Genomic DNA, 18,789 nt, shown 5'->3' with positions numbered 1-18,789 from the left:
TCCAGGTGGGGATTTTTGATTTGGCACTTAGTAAAGCCATAAAATTTTTAGTTTGGAATGGACATACAAGTTTTTTTTTTTTTTTTTTTTTTTTTTTTTTTGATTGTCCTCCCTAAAATGGGAACTCAAAAGGGCCAAATTTTACGGCCAAAGCTCGATTTAAAATAAATAAAATTTAGGCCTAAAGCTCATGATCGGCTCTACGTGGAGGCTAGTAATAGAATTCTTTTTAAATTTTGTTGTTTGAGAAGAGCCGCTTAAGTGAATGATTCCCGAGGGATAGGTGAACAAAGGTTCTCCCCAAGTTCATTTAAGTTATTTAGTTGAGCAAGGATTTATTTAATATACTATATTTTTAATCTAGATAAATTTATGTTTGTTATGGTCAACATTTTGAAGGGTTTGGGACTCCTTTATATGGATAAAACGGAAATCCTAATTTCACGAGAGCTCTCTAAGAGATCATTATTTAAAGAAGTATGATTTATATCACAAATAAAAGAAATAAATCTAATCAATTCTATTAGGGGAATTGAAAAGTTGGGAGATCCCAGCTCAAGAAGAGCTCTCTCGTTGGACTCCTCAAAGTTCATCAACTTTAGGATCCTTTCCTATAAGAGCTTAGCATGTTTTGTATCCCTAAGAGAGAGAACTAATAGGGCTATTATGAGATTGATAAGTTTGAGAAGATGCCACTTTTACATAGTGCAATGATGTGATAAACTTAAGTCTTAATATAATCAACAAATCACCACAATTTTAGATTTTTGGAGGACAAGAGACACTACACATAAAATTATCAAAATCCCACCTCCTTAATTAGGCCCTGCAACCCAATTGGGTCACCATGGGTTGCATAAAACCTTAAGAGCCATCCTCTACCTCCAAGAAGTGGCGTAGTTAAGGATTGTTCCAAATTATTAGGAAGACTTCAAAATTAATATTAAAAAGATATATATAAGATCTATTTGAAAAAAGGTGAAAGAAATAACATTTTGTAGAATTTATCTATTTTATTCAACACTTTAATTTTTCTCCTCAATCTTTCACTTTGTTAGGATATCCAATCCTAAATTTTTAACAATTGATCCTATTTTCATTTCATTTTTTGAAATATATAATTGACGAGTGAATTTCTATTTGGGTGGGTAGGGTGACTATAAGTCCATTAAAAATAAAAGGGTTAGATATGGATTGTTTTCTTTAAACTTGAATATAGATGATTTAGGTATAGATTGAGAATTTTTAGCCAGCCTAACCTATTGTTATCCCTACCAAAATCCAATGGATTAAGATGCCAAACCTTATAGAATCACACAAAGACTGAGTTTGCACTAAGACTTTCATCTTAGCTTAAATCTCAGATTGTGTCAGTTTTCAGCATCTATGTTAGTTGATATGAATTGACAAATTCTAATATATTTGCCGATGGGGTATACAAATATTTATAAATATTCTTCTATCATGGTTTAACTTTTCTTTTAAAAAAATAGTTGATAAATGAAAATCAAAGTCTAAAAATAGTTGCTAATCCAAGGTTTACTATGTTGACCGATATTCGAATATCTCAAACTTATAATATTGGCGAAGATATTGAAAAATCTTTCATCATTCTAAGTTCACATTTCATCCTTAATGAATATAATTGATATCTTAATTCATCTCGGTCTCCATCACCCATCAAGATAATTGATATCTCAATTTTTGAAAATCTTAATTTGCACCTTTCAGGACATTATGACAACATTTTTTTCAAGCAAGACTATAAGACTTATTATATTTATATACATTGTATCTTTTCTATATTAAAAAAAACTTTGGGGAGGTTCTTTGATTCTAGCAAATCTGCCGATAAATGGAATATCTTTTGAATCACAGATAAAAGTTCATTATATAATAATCATCGATTGGGTAGTTTTGGAAACATAACGTTTAATTTTTTGGGATTTTCTAATGCCCCAAATTTCTCTCTCTATCCTGAATAACTTTTTTTTCTAACAAACTTATTTCTCCTCTATCATTCTATCAAGTTCATCCACCTCCGATCTCTATCTAGTATTTTAATTTTTAACTTTTATGTTCTTATTTATCTAAACTACTTATTATTGTTAACTAATTTATTTTTTAACAGACGTCCATAGCGCATGTCCATATTAATGACCTTATTTTTTATGGAAAACTGGATTATTTTTTATTATATTCTTTTATGTAAAATACTAAATAAGAGTCCTAGTTGAAAGTATTTTTAGTTAAAATACAGGTTCACATTTTTATGGAAATCCCATTTTCATTTTTATGGAAATCTCGGTTATTTCTTATTAACTATTTTTACATAAAATACTTAATAAGGGTCCTAGTCGAAAGTGTTTTTATGTAAAATACTTAATCAAAGTCCAAATCAAAGGTGCTTTATATAAAATACTTAATAAAATTCCAATTTGAAAATATGTTCATATTTTTATGGAAATCCTGTTTTCATTTTTATGAAAATTCTGGTTATTTCTTATTAAATATTTTTATAAAATTACTTAATAAGAGTCCTAGTTGAAAGTATTTATATATAAAATACTTAATAAGAGTTCAAGTCAATAGTATTTTTATGTAAAATACTTAATAAGAGTCTATTTTTATATAAAATACTTAATAAAAGTCAAAGTCAATATTTTTAATTACAATACACATTCATGTTTTTATTTAAAAAATGATTATTTCTTAATATGTGTGTAACAATCGAGGACCTCATCCAAAATGGCTAGCTAAAACGTATTATTTGGGTTTTTTGATCCTATATAATTACCCCAAATCTACCTAGCGAATAACCGATGTCAGACTAAACACATGCCCGCACGGGTCCTCATTAGTGTAAGGATTTAAACCTATTTAAATCTAATCACAAGCATTACAATCGATCCATAGTCAGCTCCAATGTATCCATGCTGCAATGCTTTCTAGTCCACATAGATTATGAGTCAGGTTCTCTCTGATACCAATTGTAACAATCCAACACCTTACCCAAAATAGCTAGCCGAAAGGTATTATTTGGATTCTTTGATTCTATATAAGTACCCCAGATGTACCCAGCAAATAATCGATGTGGGACCCACATGGGTCCTCACAATGTATTTCTACGTAAAATACTTAATAAGAGTCAAAGTCAAAAATATTTTAATAAAATACACGTTCACATTTTTATGCAATTCCAGTTTTGCTTTTATAAAAATTCTGGTTATTTCTTATTAAACATTTTATGTAAATTACTTAATAAGAGCCCTAGTTGAAAGTGTTTTTATGTAAAATACTTAATAAAAGTTCAAGTAAAAAATATTTTTAACTAAAATGCACACTCACATTTTTATGGAAAATCCGATTATTTCCTATTATATGCAATATATGTAAAATACTTAATAAGAGTCCAAGTCAAAAATATTTTTAATTAAATACATATTCATGTTTTTATGAAAATTCCATTTTAGTTTTTATGAAAATTTTGGTTATTTCTTATTATACATTTTTATGTAAAATAATTAATAAAAGTCCTAGTCGAAAGTGTTTTTATGTTAAATACCTGATAAAAGCTCAAGTCAAAAACATTTTTAACTAAAATGTACGCCCACATTTTTCTGAAAAATTGGATTATTTCCTATGACATGCTTTTATGTAAAATACTTAATAAGACTTCAAGTTAAAAAATATTTTTAATTAAAAGACACCTTCACATTTGTAAGGAAATCCCGGTTATTTCTTACCAAATATTTTTATGTAAAATACTTAATAAGAGTTCTAGTCGAAAGTATTTTTATGTAAAATACTGAATAAGAGTCCAAGTGGAAAGTGTCTTTATTTAAAATACTTTGTAAGAATCTGTTTTTATGTAAAATACTTAATGAAAGTTCAAGTCAAAAATATTTTAAATTAAAACATATGTTCACATTTCTATGAAAAATCTGATTATTTCTTATTATGTGCTTCTATGTAGACTACTTAATAAAATACACATTCATGTTTTTATGAAAATCTCATTTTTATTTTTAAGGAAATCTCAGTTATTTCTTATTGAATGTTTTTATATAAAATACATAATAAGAGCCATAGTCGGAAGTGTTTGATGCCCGAAAAATAGACACCTGTGTCAGTGTTTTTATGTAAAATATTTAATAAGAATCCAAGTTCAAAGTTTTTTTATGTAAAATACTTAATAAAAGTCCAAGTTGAAAACACATTTTATTAAAATATATGTTCGCATTTTAATGGAAAATCCGATAATTTATTATTATGTGCTTTTGTGTAAAATAATGAATTAGAATCCAAGTCTGAAATATTTAAATAAAAATTATGTTCACGTTTTTATGGAAAATCCGATTATTTCTTATTACGTGCTTTTACGTAAAATATTGACTAATAGTCCAAGCCAAAAATATTTTCACATTCATGCTTTTCCGGAAATCCCATTTTCATTTTTACGGAAATGCCGATTATTTTTAGATATTTTTATGTAAAATACTTAATAAGAGTGCTAGCTGAAAGCATTTTTATGTAAAATACCTAATAAGAGTCCAAGTCCAAAGGGTTTTTATGGCCCTAGCAAAAAAAGGGTTTTTATGTAAAATTCTTAATAAAAACCTGTTTTTATGTAAAATACTTAATAAAATTCCCAAGACAAAAATATTTTTAATTAAAATATACGTTTGTGTTTTTATGCGAAACCGGATTATTTCTTATTATTTGCTTTCATGTAAATTACTTTATAAGAATGAGGTCGAATATATTTTCACTTAAAATATACTTTCACATTTTTATAGAAACCCCATTTTCATTTTTATGGAAATCCTTGTTATTTATTATTAATTATTTTTATGTAAAATACTTATAAAAGTCTGTTTTTATATAAAATACTTAGTAAAAGTCCAAATCATACAGGTTTGCTTTTTCCTGATTTTTTCTACGAATTTTTTTCAATTTTTTCTGATTTTTGAAGAGGGCTCTCCAAGGCCTTTTTCTTGGTTTGCTAGAAGATCTTATCTGCCTAGGATCTTCCAGCAATAGATTGTATCATATTGATACATTTGAATTCAAAGTGGTAGAAAAGATAGGAAATCCAAAAAAAAAACATATCTACTTTGTATTTTTCCAGGATAGTTCTTTCTTGAAAATGGGTTAACTATCCCTGAAAACTAGAGACTGGCTTTAGCCGATGGCCTCAATCTCCATAAACTACTCCATTCCTATGGCATCCATACAGATCCAATGTTCTTTAATTTGTTTATAATGTTACACAAGGATTCCAAGCAGCGAAGAGAAACAAAATAATGCTTTGGTTTTAGCCATTTGTGACATTGAAGCATTAAATAATCTTTAAGATTTTCTTTTAGCAGCTTCAATCAATGTATTTTGGTTCTACTTTAGTTTTCTCATGAATAAGGCACCAACCATGATCATGTACCATTACATAATCGGCTTCTTAGTTTGCTTTATTTATAAATATATGCTAACATACTTGTGACAATGATATGAGTTGTTTGATATAATATACTATCTTTAAACTATTTACTTAAAAAAATATTATAATATTTAATTATAAATAATATAAAAAAATAGATCACATCCAATGGCTTGAATAAATAATCAATATAAAGCCTTCCATTATTCAATGTCAACCATAAATGCTAATACAGTTTCATAAGAATATTACATTTACTTCTCTCAAACCCAAAATTAATAATAAAATATTCAAATTAAAGATTCATTCCATTCACCATTAATATATACCATTCAAAACTTAAAATTCATAAAGTTATGCATGATGCCAAACCCTAACTTATGCATTAAGTCAATACGACAATAAATAGTAAAATCAATAAGCATCATCTATACTATTAAAAATACCTAGAAACTATAATTTATATTTTTATTTAACCTAACCATCACGAAGCCATGTTTACTACAATCTAATGTTTAAAATCTAAAACCATTTACTTTTAAAATGTATGAAATATAATTCATACAGTGAAAATTTTCATTTACACACTCCATAGTACATTCTACTATTCGAACATAATTGATACCATTTATTTTTGCACTAACTCGATATATAAATTAAAAACCATCAAAATATACAGAGTTTCGATTTCTATATATTTCTCATATTTTAGCTCTAAGTTCAATAGTTTAGATCTCCAAAAACAGTCCAGAGTGAAGAACTATCATTCCACATCCATCTTCCTCCACAAAACAAACATACCCAGCGCTTGTTTGTCGATGGCGAGTCAAACAAACAGTACTTGCGCCGCCGCCTAACGGGAGCAAGACAGACGGTCAAAGTTGGGATCAGCTTGCAACCGAGGAAGCATCAAATGGAGGTAAAAAGGCAATCTTAACACAGCTCATTACATAAGAAAATAAAATATAAGGTCCTATTGAGCACACATTGATGTCTTATTTAAATTTGATGACCTATCTCAGTGGAAACTATAGGACATTGATTGCTCCACATTGCACAAGACTACAAGCAAAATCGGTCCCCTGCAAGGAGCTATTCTGATAAGAGCTGTTTTGGAAACTCATGCAGCAGCATCAACTTTCTGAGCTTTATTAGATTGCCTGTGGGCAGAATCTGTTTGGCGAGAACGCTTGCCACCAAAGTGCTTCCCACCTCTAATGCTTTTACCGCCTCTGTCGCAATGACATTACATCTGATTAAGCTTTTTTTAAGGTGTAGTAGCTCACTATAAGGGAATTTATCAAGGTGCATTACCTTCCTTTGCAGCCTTTATTTTCCCTGACTCTATCCTGGTTACCACGAAGCAAATTCCAGTACTCCTTTTCAGCCTCACCTGAAACCAAAGCATCAAAAGAAACCAGTTTGAAATGCATATTTGGAATAATCTGGTTTCAATAGTTTGGATTTTTCAAAAGAAAAAATAAGCTTTTTAATGTTCGAATATTTCTAATTGCAAAAGATCATTGTCATTATTCTCTTGTTGTATATATCCTTTTTCAACAACATTCTATATCTAGTACATCAATATGAACAGTTCATATCAGGCATTATGAAAAAAGCTAAAATTAAATCCAGCATTGGAACACATTCAAGATTTTTTTTTTTTTCAAAAGAAAAAATTACAGGATTTTTAATGTTTCAATATATCCTTTTTCAACAACATTCTGTCTAACATATCAATATGAACGGTTCATATATCATATGAAAAAAAACCAAAGTCAAGTCCAGCATGGGAAAACATGAATGTGTTTATGCTATAGCAGTAAACCCCATTTTTGCATTGCTGTTTTATAATGGAGTCACAATTTCTTGGCCATATCAGTAAGCACGCATCAAGATTGATGCCTGAATAGCTTCTATACCTGGGTGCCAGCAAATCTAAAGACCCAAACCCCATCCCTCTGGAAGTTACACAGGCATCAATATTTATGAAAACGTCCAGCAACATTGGAAAAAAGGCACAGTCAGAATTCATGAGAAAGATTTAGTCTAATTATGATTTTATAGTTCTAGAATAATGAAGGAGAAAACTTATGAAAAGAATTGTGAAGCACAGGGCAAAGTAAACTGTATACCACTCAGGGCTTCCAAGGTAACAATATAATTTTTCACGATCAAGCCGCCCTCATCAGCAAGCACTGCTACTGCACGAGCTTTTGTAGCTGCATCAGGATCCTCAAAACGAATGTATCCTGATTCTTCTCCCATTCTATAATCAATAAACTTCATAAACAAAAGAATCAGATAAAGTTTACAGAAACCAAGAAAATAAAAATTTATACAGGAAAACATGAAATTCTAGGAAATATACAAAAGCAAAAATATTTCCCAAGTACACCAAATAAACTGGATCCTACAAATACCCCTCTTCCTAGAACAAAGCACATAGATTGGGATCTCAGCTTGTGTTATGGTTCGTGTAAGTTCAGCTCTCCTGGGTATACCAATTTAAGAAAGACTCCAAGCTCACAAAGTATCCCGATCCCATTCCTATTCTGTTTCCAACTCTCTATACCCAATTTACCGGTATATTTCCTATGCCTCCAGATGAAACCCATGTAATTGGATATGATAGGCACTCATAAGAGTCTTTGCATCCACTTCTTAACCTTGCCGACACAAATTACCTACCCAGTGCGCAAGAGTCCTACCACTATAGGGCCTAGGAAGGGTCAGATATATGCAGCCTTATCCCATATGTAGAAAGACTAGTTTGTGTTTCGAACTAATGAACCCATGACACCCAGGCTACAAATTCCCTACCCAATTCCCTTTGGACTGCCTCTGCAGTTCTTTCTCTCTCTTGGTTCCACCACCCCAATACTATCAACACATCTCAAAATTTTACCAAAATATTGACCAAGCCAGGCCCTGCACCATAGCCTAACCACGTTTATTATCCAACATATATGCATTTTAGAACATGCTAGAGCTGGTTCGCTGGCGAGTGGCGAGGGAAGCTTCATCAGCTAGTTTTGACTTCTGATAATCTATGTACTAATTATTTATTCATCTTCACTATTTAATGCTATGCATTAAAATGATAGATTAGGATTGAGTTTTATCCTCTATTTGATTTTTATTATTTAACTGAACACAATATTTTGACATGTATGGTGCATGACTATTGCTAAAGGAATTCTTGAGAAATGGCTACAAGTCCAAAATATTTGTTTTCTATTAAATTTATTTTTTATATTTCCGTAAATTGATTGACCACTTCTTTTAGTGCCTCTTTCTCAAACATTTTCTGAATATAGATGGAATCATAAAGGTGCATGTACCAAAAATTGGAATGCCTCTATTAGTTCTTGGATTTTGCATAAAAAGAAATTAGTGCATTTGTGGCAAAAGGTCCACCAAACATACGAGTTAGTTTAAGGTCTTATGAATCATAATTTTTCAATTATTTGGAGCAAGTTCATAGATATTATCTTCCTTATATCATAGAGAGAGTTAATAATCCTTTTAATTCAATAGTTCCATTGGCATCCATCTCCCTCAAAAATAGGTCCACATGCAGTGCAGGGGGAGCACGTTTATAAATTTTCTTATGTAAATAATTAAAAAGAAGTTATTTTAGCTCTTGCTAAGCAATACAACATCTTTATGTCTTTATCATTAATATATACACTGATGAGAGAGAGACACACAAAAAGAAGGAATATTATAGCCATGTCGCTATATTTAGACATAGTCGATGAACCAGGTCAGTCAAATAAATTTGGTTGGTTGAATCAGTTTAGATTGGTAGCAACAATGATTTTGGCAAATTATCTAATCAACTAGGTAAAAAACATTAAAAATGAAAGCTTTCAATTGTCTGCTTTTAATATCAAATCTTTAATCTTGTAACTTACTCATTCTTCATAATCCAGTTATCTTAACAATTAATTAGACTTACAACCTCCATCTGCATATCCAGATGCAATTTTACTAGTACAGTGAACCATAAAAAACAGTACTAGCTGCATGAAAAACTGGAGGATATAGTAGCCGCCACACGTCGAGAAAACAGGAAAGTACACAAGGTCACAACAAAAATTTTGATATAGCAGGGAATGAAAAAGACTGAAGCTACAAAATACCTTAACAGTTCCAAATTTCTGGAAGACCTTTTTCAGATCCTCCCGTGTAATTACAGTCTTGCATGATGAACCACTGGTACCATCATCTTTACTCTCTTGGGCAGCAGCACCAGTAGCCATTTCTTCACTTTCTTGCACGTGATTCTCAGAGGCATCATCTGAAGACTTCTCCTCATTGTTATTAACATTTTCTAACGTCTTCTGTTCACCATCTTCATTTACACTCCCCGTGGAATTCGGAACTTCTTCTGTCTCACAACCTTCAGCAGCATCAGTCACCTTGTCCGCACCTTTTTGTTTTTCATATTCATAATCTTGCGTACTCTTCAACTTAAACGCAACTATTAGGCCTTTCGGATAGCTATCATCAGATATACCCCATAAAAACATCACACTTAGATTGACAATTATAAATCAAAATAAGTAGGTAAAAGGAGCAAAAATGCTAAGAAAGAAGTGGAGATATTTACCTTCCATTTGGAGCATTTTTGTTCAAGCAATTTTTTTCAAATTCTTCCCTCTTTTTCTCTCTTTCAGCATCAAATTCCTTTCTGCATTACAGAAAGTCAATATAAAAAGTAAATGAAGAGTAACACACGGTTGAATCACACTTCACATCCCTAACTCGATGGAGAATGTCCTGGAAAATGATGTGGGTAATTCATCATGAGAACAACTTATGCAAAAGCCCATGCAATGCAAAGCACAAATGTTCTGAAAGAATCTCTATACATAAGCTTACTGATGCACTAACATACAATTACATGCAAGATGATAAAACATTATTTTACTGCTGAATTATGCATTGTTGTATACAAATTATTGTGCTTCATAACCAATTGGAGGTTTTGTTCAACTTAATCGTTCAGTCTACTTCCAGCAAGTAGTTTCATCTGTTTGGCGTAACCTGTCTCCTTTCTCCTTTGTCAACATGAGGATCTCATCAATGGACGAGGAACTTTCTACAGATGACTGTAATTTTCTGTTTGAAATCTTAAAAACAAAACAAGGAACAGACCTAGGTTGTTAACTTAAGAGTTTCTTTGTCCTAGGTTGATCCAAATATTTTTCACTTTTGTAAAGGTGCACCATGTCTGTAGTCATCATCGAACTTTGTTCAAACTAATTGCAGCAGTTTTTATCAATCTCATTGCTCGTCATTCCTTTTAAGGACTGCTTCTAATGTGATTACAAACCTTTATAATCCTTTTCACAACTCATATCCACATGAGCTGGTCTCCCGCTCATCATTTCGGACCCTTGAACATATCAAAGCAACTCTACTTTAATGGAGTCTCCTGACATCTTTGTTGCAGTTGCCATCATTGTAAAAGCTCATAAAATGGAATTTGTTTTGTTGTGTAACATCCATGCATCAAGAAGGTACAACATAGATCTGTGTATTCTGGGCCAGGTTCATGGATCCTGATTCAGATATGAGCACTAATCTGGTCCTTAAAATCAGGATTGGTAGCCTAAAGGAGGAATAGAGTAATACGATGGAATGGAAATATTAATTTTCAAAGATTTGGGAAGAGGTGGATTCAATTAACTTATAATAATAACTGTACGCTATATTCTATTAAGCATTGTTATTTATAATGATATGCAGAAGAACAGAATGCAAATATTGCATCGAATTCAGTTTTGGTAAAAGAAAGTTAAGTAAATGGAAAAAGACAAGGTCCTGAAACATCAAAAGAAGGTGAGCATTACAATTTTGAAGAGATAAATATGTATAATTTATAATGAATATGAAGAGAAGGCATCCTGCAAGGTCTTGGAAGGTTAGTTGTAATGCAAAGGAATAAATATCACATATCAATAGGAATCAATGCTAAATTTTTGGTTTGTAATGGAAAAAAAAACCTTTACAGGTTCCATGATTTGCCAAGATAACAAAACCCCAAAAATAGGCTTATTTAAGAAAATTAATAATTTAACGTAAAACACAAACATCACCTTTTAGCAAGAGAGTTTGTAACTAAACAAATATTCATCAAAATTGGGTCCAACAACATGGTAATAGAGAACAAAAATCATGCCCTATGAGTAATGTACACTGATTCATATCCAAGAAAGTTTTTGAGACTGCATTTTGGACATTGATGTGTACCTTATCATATAAAATCATATACTTTTGGAGTCTCACTGATCACCATTACAGTACGCAGAATTTGCAACTTGACGACTATGTGTCCACCTAGCATTGAGTTTTTTACTGGTTGCAATTTAAGGACCATATATCAACCCAGTATTGAGTATTCACTAGCATGGCATGTTCTGTAGCATTTTGATCAATACACTCAAATACACAGAATAGTACCAAAATGGAATCATAGTTTTGATTCCAAATTTTTAGAAACTAATTTATATTTTTCCGTTAAGCCTTACCTGGGTAATGTAAATTTTTTGGTATTAATCTGTAATTTGGATAGTATTATTGACAAATATTAAGAAATATTTGTTTGCTCTCCAAACATGTTTTCCTTGGTCAAGTCACAAGGCCATGGGAATCTGATTAGCACCTGGCTCTGCATGAGCTTGTAACTGCTGAGAATACCTCTGTTCATTTAACAAGAACTTAATATATACAGTTTAATCTCTTGCCTTTGTAACGAGAGAAAAAATAATCATAACCTTAGCAATAGGATAAAATACAGGTCAAAGTCAACAAACATTGAAACACATAAGTTGAACATTCATAAAAAGCATATTCGCAGTCAAAGGTTAACCATAGATTTCTACATTAGGAACAAATCCCACATATTCTTGTATACTGAGAATTGCATTGACAAAATTGAGAATGTCTTCCTATGCATGACACAGCATTGTAAGATGGCCATGATGAGTCCTACTTGTGGCCGTGGTAGATGATCCTCTTCATCCCGCATCAAGAAAGTTCTGGAGCTCCAAAAAGATTCTATATGCAAATTACTGATCAGAAGGCCTATTTTCCTAACCTGTATCTATACCATTTGTGCATGAGAAATACTTTTTTGTGCATCCAAGTGTGCATAAACCAGTGCAGGCCCCCTGAAAACACTATATGATTGCAATTACTGTAAAGGAAGTCGAAAGATATAGTGTTGGGCCTAACAAGCTTGTGCATTACTTATGGACGCATGGCATCACCACGCACATAAAGCATTTCTCCTTGGGTGAAGTATAATTTAATATGAAAAAAAAACTCATGCGAAGTGGATTAACTTTCCAGTCAGCCAGCATTCCAGGTGTTTTGGCACTTCAAGCACGATAACATAAGAACTACCGAATTGATGGGATCACACAGACATAAATGAATGGAAAGTCCAATGATTGCATGATGCTGAATGCCACAACTTCTGTAAATTTCATATTTAGACAATTATGGCATTTTAAGGACTTCAATAAGAACAAAAGATGCAGGAAAACATAAGAACATATCAATCATTACATCTTTTAAAGCATATGCCATATTAAGACTATTAAAACCAAAGTAACAGCTTCTAACTACTTCACACAATTAAAACTTACTTCAGTTTTAATTCTAGCTCTGCTCCTGCATAGACAATGCTCTCCTCCAAAACCTTTTTTGCATCACCTTCTTCTGAAAATTCAATTAAAGCAGTGCCACAAAAGTGCCTTTTGTCTGCAACATGACGAGGTAGCCTCACACTGTTCACCTGCATGATTTAATTAAAAAACAAAAGGAAAAAAATCAACACAAGATGGACATTTGCACCTATCAGCACTGATATTATCAATTTGAAGCACTCGAGAGAGAGAGAGAGAGAGAGAACTTCTATTGCACTCTTTTCAACTGGCACCAGAAATGCAGCCAGATTGAAGAGAGATAGGAAAGTTATGCATCAGATTGATGATTTTTTTCAGGGTGATTTCTATGTTGCTAAAAATATTGTCAATGAGCAGAAGACACAGGCAAGAGACATCTGCAGGCTGATAATTTTAAGCATCACAGGTAATAAGTATTTCCTGGTTTAATTCGATGGAGCATATAAGATACATAAATGGATAAAGAAGCTTTGGAACAGTTTTAGAACACAAATTTATGAACTAATTGAGGTCCAAAAAAACCTCATCCTTCGATATATTACACTTTGGATATAGAAATATGATAACTTCTTTTATGAACAATAGCTTTCAATCAAAACATAACCCCCCCCCCCAACGCGTAAAAAATTGAATGCTATCTGCCTTCTATATATATAAAGTCTATCAATTATCAGAAAATTACAAACAAATGCACAATATGAAACTTGAATATGCAACCAAGATACTAACAAATAACTGAAACTGATAATATGCATCTTGAGTTGATCTCAAACTGTGATGCAACCGGCAGTCGACGGTGATTTATGATCAAGAGAGTAACTGTTCTGGTTCAATGACAATAGGAGTAAGAATAAATGGGGATCATATAGCTAGTCAAAGGAATATAAATCTGACATGACCAGGTTTCTTCAGCAATAGTTTCATTCAATTTCCGAGGAAAGACAATGACCATAGGTGTTCACCCAGTGATTTTTGTCTGCTGTCTTCTAGGAAACAAATATTAGAATGTTGGCAGCTGCTAAATAAGCTCCCTCAACCTATTAAAAGCCTTGATACAAAAGCATCAAAGGACCTCTAAAGGTCATATTTTAATCTTTTTATATCACAAAACATTAGTAACCAAACTCAGCTCCATGGAGGAAACTCAGCTTACTATTTAGCCATGACAAGTGCAATTATTGCTCATTTGTGAAACATATAGACTACAAATTTCTTAAGTCTAGTGGTTAGAATGATTACATTTTAATCAAATGAAACATCGTGCAAGTTATGATTAAATAGGGGTGGCAATTTATACCTTGAGCCACCAAATCAACCAGCAACTAGGGCCGAAATCGAGCCATGTGGGGCCAGGCCGCAAACCTACCCAAGCCTAGCCAAGCAACTTAGGCATGAAATTCTTTCCAAATCCTAGCCCGATCTCGGGCCCGACCTGAAGCTCAATCAGGCCTGAGCCAAATAATCCCTTGGGCCGAAAGACTAGGCCCAACCCGACATGGCCTAATTGACCCGAAATTCTTGGTCCAATTAGGCAAAAAATGTTAGCCCGGACCTTAAAAACTCCTAGAAGAACATCCTAATAATGAATTTGGGCCAGGATGGGGCCGAGTTATAAACTCGCGCTTCACCCGGAAGTCAATCTCGAGCTTTGGCCAGAAGTTGAGCTTGGGCTTCAGGCCAAGCCTGGGTTGGGCCAAGCATCAACTTGGGCCCGGCTTGAAATATACTCGAGCCCTAGTTTTAGGCCCAAGCCCGATCTGAACAACCTCGGGATTGGCCCAAGCCCGATCTAAACAGACTCGGGCCAGGATTAAGTCCTTGCAAGTAGCAATAGATCTTTGAATCACAGCAGATTAAGACTTCACCACCGATAGTTGATCTTTAAATATCAGCATAAACAAGAACTCCCTGCCAACAATAAATCTTCTAGGCATAAAATAGTTTAAACATCGAGAAAGACAGCAAGCCCTCATCTTAACATCTAATAAATTCGATTTTAGAAATGGAACACCTGATAGCTCAAAGCTTGGAAAAGCACCACCAAACACTGCAATATCAGAACCTTGCGTTGAACAGCTCAGATCACACAGGACAAGTCAAATACCAACAACCTCGTACACAATGACTTAGACCTTGGTATTCAGCATCAATGGCTCGGACATTCAGAACCCAAAATGCAGATTTTGAAACTAACAATTCTAGAATTTGTCCGGTAGATCTTATGTGCTAACTTGTTCTATTAATCACAAACTCGCCACTCCTTAAACCTCGAAAGCTTAAGGTGTCATCGTGTGCAAATCTCAAAAATAGACCTCGCTGCCCTCAAGTAAATCCTTCCGCAAAAGAAATGTCCTTGATGTGCTTATTTAAAGTGATTCTCGTAGAATTAGTTCACCCCTGTCCTTACTTATAGATTTCAAAGGGAAAACCATCTAGCTGATTTTAATCAGGAAGTAAAAAGACAGGCACCAACAACTCAAATGTAAATAAGCACTTGGAAGGGAGACCTACAGAATTGATGTCCAATAAAATCCAAGAGACGAACATCAAAAATATCTTGAAAAATTAGCCATGATATGATCTTTATTTTTCATCAAAGATTTTTCCGCAATCTATTCAAGAGTCCTAACGACTTGATGTTCAATGAAGTCCAAGAGATGAACATCAAAGATATCATAAAAATTAGCCATGATATCAGATTTATTTTTCTTCAAAGATCTTTCCACTCTATCTATTCAAGATTCACATAAGAGTTCCACAATAGACAACCTTTAAACTAGCTGCACAAGATGGACAAAGGTCCAAACCATTAAGACGATATCAAGTGGCCAAGCATCATTTAGAACATACAAGCTTCATGGGCATGCCTCAGAAGGAAGTCCTATGACTTCCTCACCATCCAACTAGAGTAATTGTACATATACCCATCAACAGTGGAAAGAATTTTAATATCTTACTAGATTCATCACATGGATTCCACATGATAACTATACTCCTTTTGACAACCAACATTGCCGATACCAGCGCATGACAAACGCAAGTCTAGACCTAAGGGATTCCCACAAATTAGGAGAAAAAATCATTGGATATTAAAAGCATCAAGAAGGCAAGAGATGCCAAATCAAGGCAAAATTACATATGTACAAATTACACTCCAATTTATTTGCAGAGTTTGTTAGGTATAATAAAATTATACTTGGACAAAATCAGCCATAGGAGTGGACAAGCATTCTTTCACAAGCCACCCAATAGCCAGCAGCCTGCAAGCATAACTATATAATTCCTACCTTTTAGCAAAGAGGCGTAATGCTTAATAAAAGATGAAGTAATTCACTAAACAACCTAAATATGCAAGAATAGTAATACAAAACTCATGGATCACGGTGATAAAAATAAATAAGATGAGATTGCTGCTATCAAGCGCTCAGTATTTAGGAACGGTGTGAAAAATACCTTGCCGCACTGTGCAAAGAAAGACTGTACATCTTCAAGCTTCACATCATAAGGTAAAGGGGACGCAGCGATGGTTCTTGAATCTACTTGCTCTATAACCTCCTCTGGCTTCAACAGTACAGTACTTCTACCAATTCTCTTCCCTACACAAAGTTCACTGAGCACATAAGAATAGCATATCTTAAGATGCAAGCAAGTCTAGATTAATGACAAGACAAGGTTCATATACCAGGCATTAGTTAAAGAATGTTAAGATTCTAAATAACCGCATCTAACCTCAAGTCTTGAAAGGGCCTCAAGAAAGTTAACATTTTACATAACCACCGGTGGTTCAACCTCAACTAAGGAAAGAAATGTATTTGTGTGTGAGCAAAAATTATTACTCTTCATTTGAATAAAAAAAAAGGCCCTGAAAAGAGCATCTTTGGTTTGTACCAAAAAACAACAGAGCATCTTCGGTAATAATCTTTACAACTTCTTGAACTGTACTTGGGTTATGACATTAAGCCCTGAAATAGCATAAGGAAAGCAACTTCACGAAGAAAGTTGGAAGTCAGATGCTTTTGATAACCATAAGATGAAATAAGTAAAAAACCTTTCTTTTACCCTATCAAAAAAACAAGACCGCCATTGACACAACCTCACCAAAAACTCCAACCACCAGTACAAATTAGCACTCATGAACAGTTTCACAAGAAACCCACCATCTTCCGAGACTCGGAGAGAAGAAGACCTCCTTAGAACTTCAGCTACTGCCAGTACCGTCTCCTCGGGCACTTCGTCGGGTTTCACAGCGGCGTTCAATCCAAGATGGCTTTTCATCCGAGAAAAAGAACATATGAGAGCCAAGCTCACCACTGGAATTCCAGTCAAGACAAGCACCAAAAAAAAATCCACCGAAAAAACCAAAAAAAATCCGAAAAATAACATTTTGGTGGAAGGATACGTCCATCCTCGCTCTCCTGCACGGTTTTCTTTAGAAACTTGTCCCGGGGAAGATTGCTGTCGCTGAAGTAGAACTCCACCTGCCAACAAAAAACTCAGAAAAGATTTTCTTTTTTTTCGCCAAATTGGGAACGAAGGAAGAGGGATGGCCTCGAGGAAGATGAACGGTGGTCGGAAGATGGACTCACCTGGCGAAGGATGTTCTTCGCCTTCGCCTCATCCAACGAGGCAGCCGCCATTGTTGATAGTACTGGGAGGTGGAGGGGGGTAGAGAGAGGGAACCAGACAAGGGTTTAGGGCTTTCAGTGTCTGGGATTTTAGGGCTTTATGGAGGTCGGATTCCGTTATGACGTAATCTTTGTGCACGCTCCTAATCGGAATCGGAATCGGAAGCGCGCGTGGGAAACATCACTGCCTCCTCCTTGCCAATGTCTCGCGGTAGAGATTGTTTGGTGTATGGGACTGCACAGCGGATCCAAGCACAACAGCTGGTGAAGGGTGTCAATAAAAAGTTGCTGGCTTGTACAAGATTCTAAGGGCATATGCATTTTTCTTAAGAATTGGGCTAAAAATTTGTAAGAATTGGACCTATTTATTTTTATTTTCTAAAAATCTATCCAAATTCCATGCAGGTCCTAGTCTTAAGACTGCATGAAAAAAAAAAAAAAAACTTTAACAAAGATCTATAGGTCTTTTTTATTTCTTCCCACCGGATTTGGACCGGATGAATTTTAATTGATATAGGGCCACTCAAAAGGATGGTCCAATTAAAGAATTTTACAGGATATTCAGCCCAATCTTATAAGAAGAGCCAAACAGACCCTAAGTTGTAATTGTATTATGTACCTAAAGTAGCATTTTTATTTTTTTTAAATAATATATTAACAAATTGACACTTGTCGTGCACTTTTTATTTTGAGATTAGAAGCGACTAATTTTGAAGAAAAAAAGATGCATATGTAAATATAGGTTTAAAAAAATTGTGATCATGAATAATTTAGATTAAATTGCTTGATCTTGATATTTAGGGGGGAAAAGATAATATCAAGAAAACAAAGAGGACATTATCGCAATAAGTGGTTGCATAAAGTTGTTGAAAAAAGAAAAAAGTAGGTGTATATTTAAATTCAAATCAAATTCATCTTACACATCTACATGAAATATCTATCATATATTTTTAACAATGTGTTACTTATTTTCCTAATAATAGAAATTTTTTGTCCAATACAAAGACCTTGACTTGCACTTTTT

The 18,789-nt window shown here is 33.5% G+C and overlaps 1 protein-coding gene across 1 annotated transcript; it reads right to left on the bottom strand.

Moving 5' to 3' along the window:
- Positions 1–6,187: 6,187 nt before the first annotated feature.
- LOC103707839 (la protein 1-like) lies at positions 6,188–17,920 on the bottom strand. Its single transcript, XM_008792512.6, has 10 exons — positions 17,727–17,920; positions 17,540–17,618; positions 17,298–17,450; positions 16,594–16,736; positions 13,102–13,250; positions 10,056–10,136; positions 9,586–9,946; positions 7,573–7,720; positions 6,752–6,830; positions 6,188–6,669 (listed from the first exon to the last, which is right to left on the bottom strand). Exons 1-10 carry the CDS (start codon positions 17,775–17,777, stop codon positions 6,558–6,560), a joined length of 1,356 nt encoding a protein of 451 aa, XP_008790734.4. The 5' UTR covers positions 17,778–17,920; the 3' UTR covers positions 6,188–6,557.
- Between the last annotated feature and the right edge of the window lie 869 nt (positions 17,921–18,789).

Source organism: Phoenix dactylifera, chromosome 11 (assembly GCF_051530095.1).
Source record: "Phoenix dactylifera cultivar Ajwa chromosome 11, Ajwa_hap1_PhDact_Kaust_v1.1, whole genome shotgun sequence".
NCBI classification, from domain to species: Eukaryota; Viridiplantae; Streptophyta; class Magnoliopsida; order Arecales; family Arecaceae; genus Phoenix; species Phoenix dactylifera.
The sequence above is the reverse complement of the archived record's forward strand: the minus strand, read 5'-3'. Positions and strand labels throughout refer to the sequence as shown.

What these genes read in the sequence shown, in the direction of transcription:
- LOC103707839 (XM_008792512.6), bottom strand. Translation starts at nt 17,777, where the DNA reads ATGGCGGCTGCCTCGTTGGATGAGGCGAAGGCGAAGAACATCCTTCGC. An exon ending in TCTCCGAGTCTCGGAAGATG is followed by an intron (nt 16,737 to 17,297) that starts GTGGGTTTCTTG and finishes AACTTTGTGTAG; the next exon opens with GGAAGAGAATTGGTAGAAGT. An exon ending in AAAAATGCTCCAAATGGAAG is followed by an intron (nt 9,947 to 10,055) that starts GTAAATATCTCC and finishes ATCTGATGATAG; the next exon opens with CTATCCGAAAGGCCTAATAG.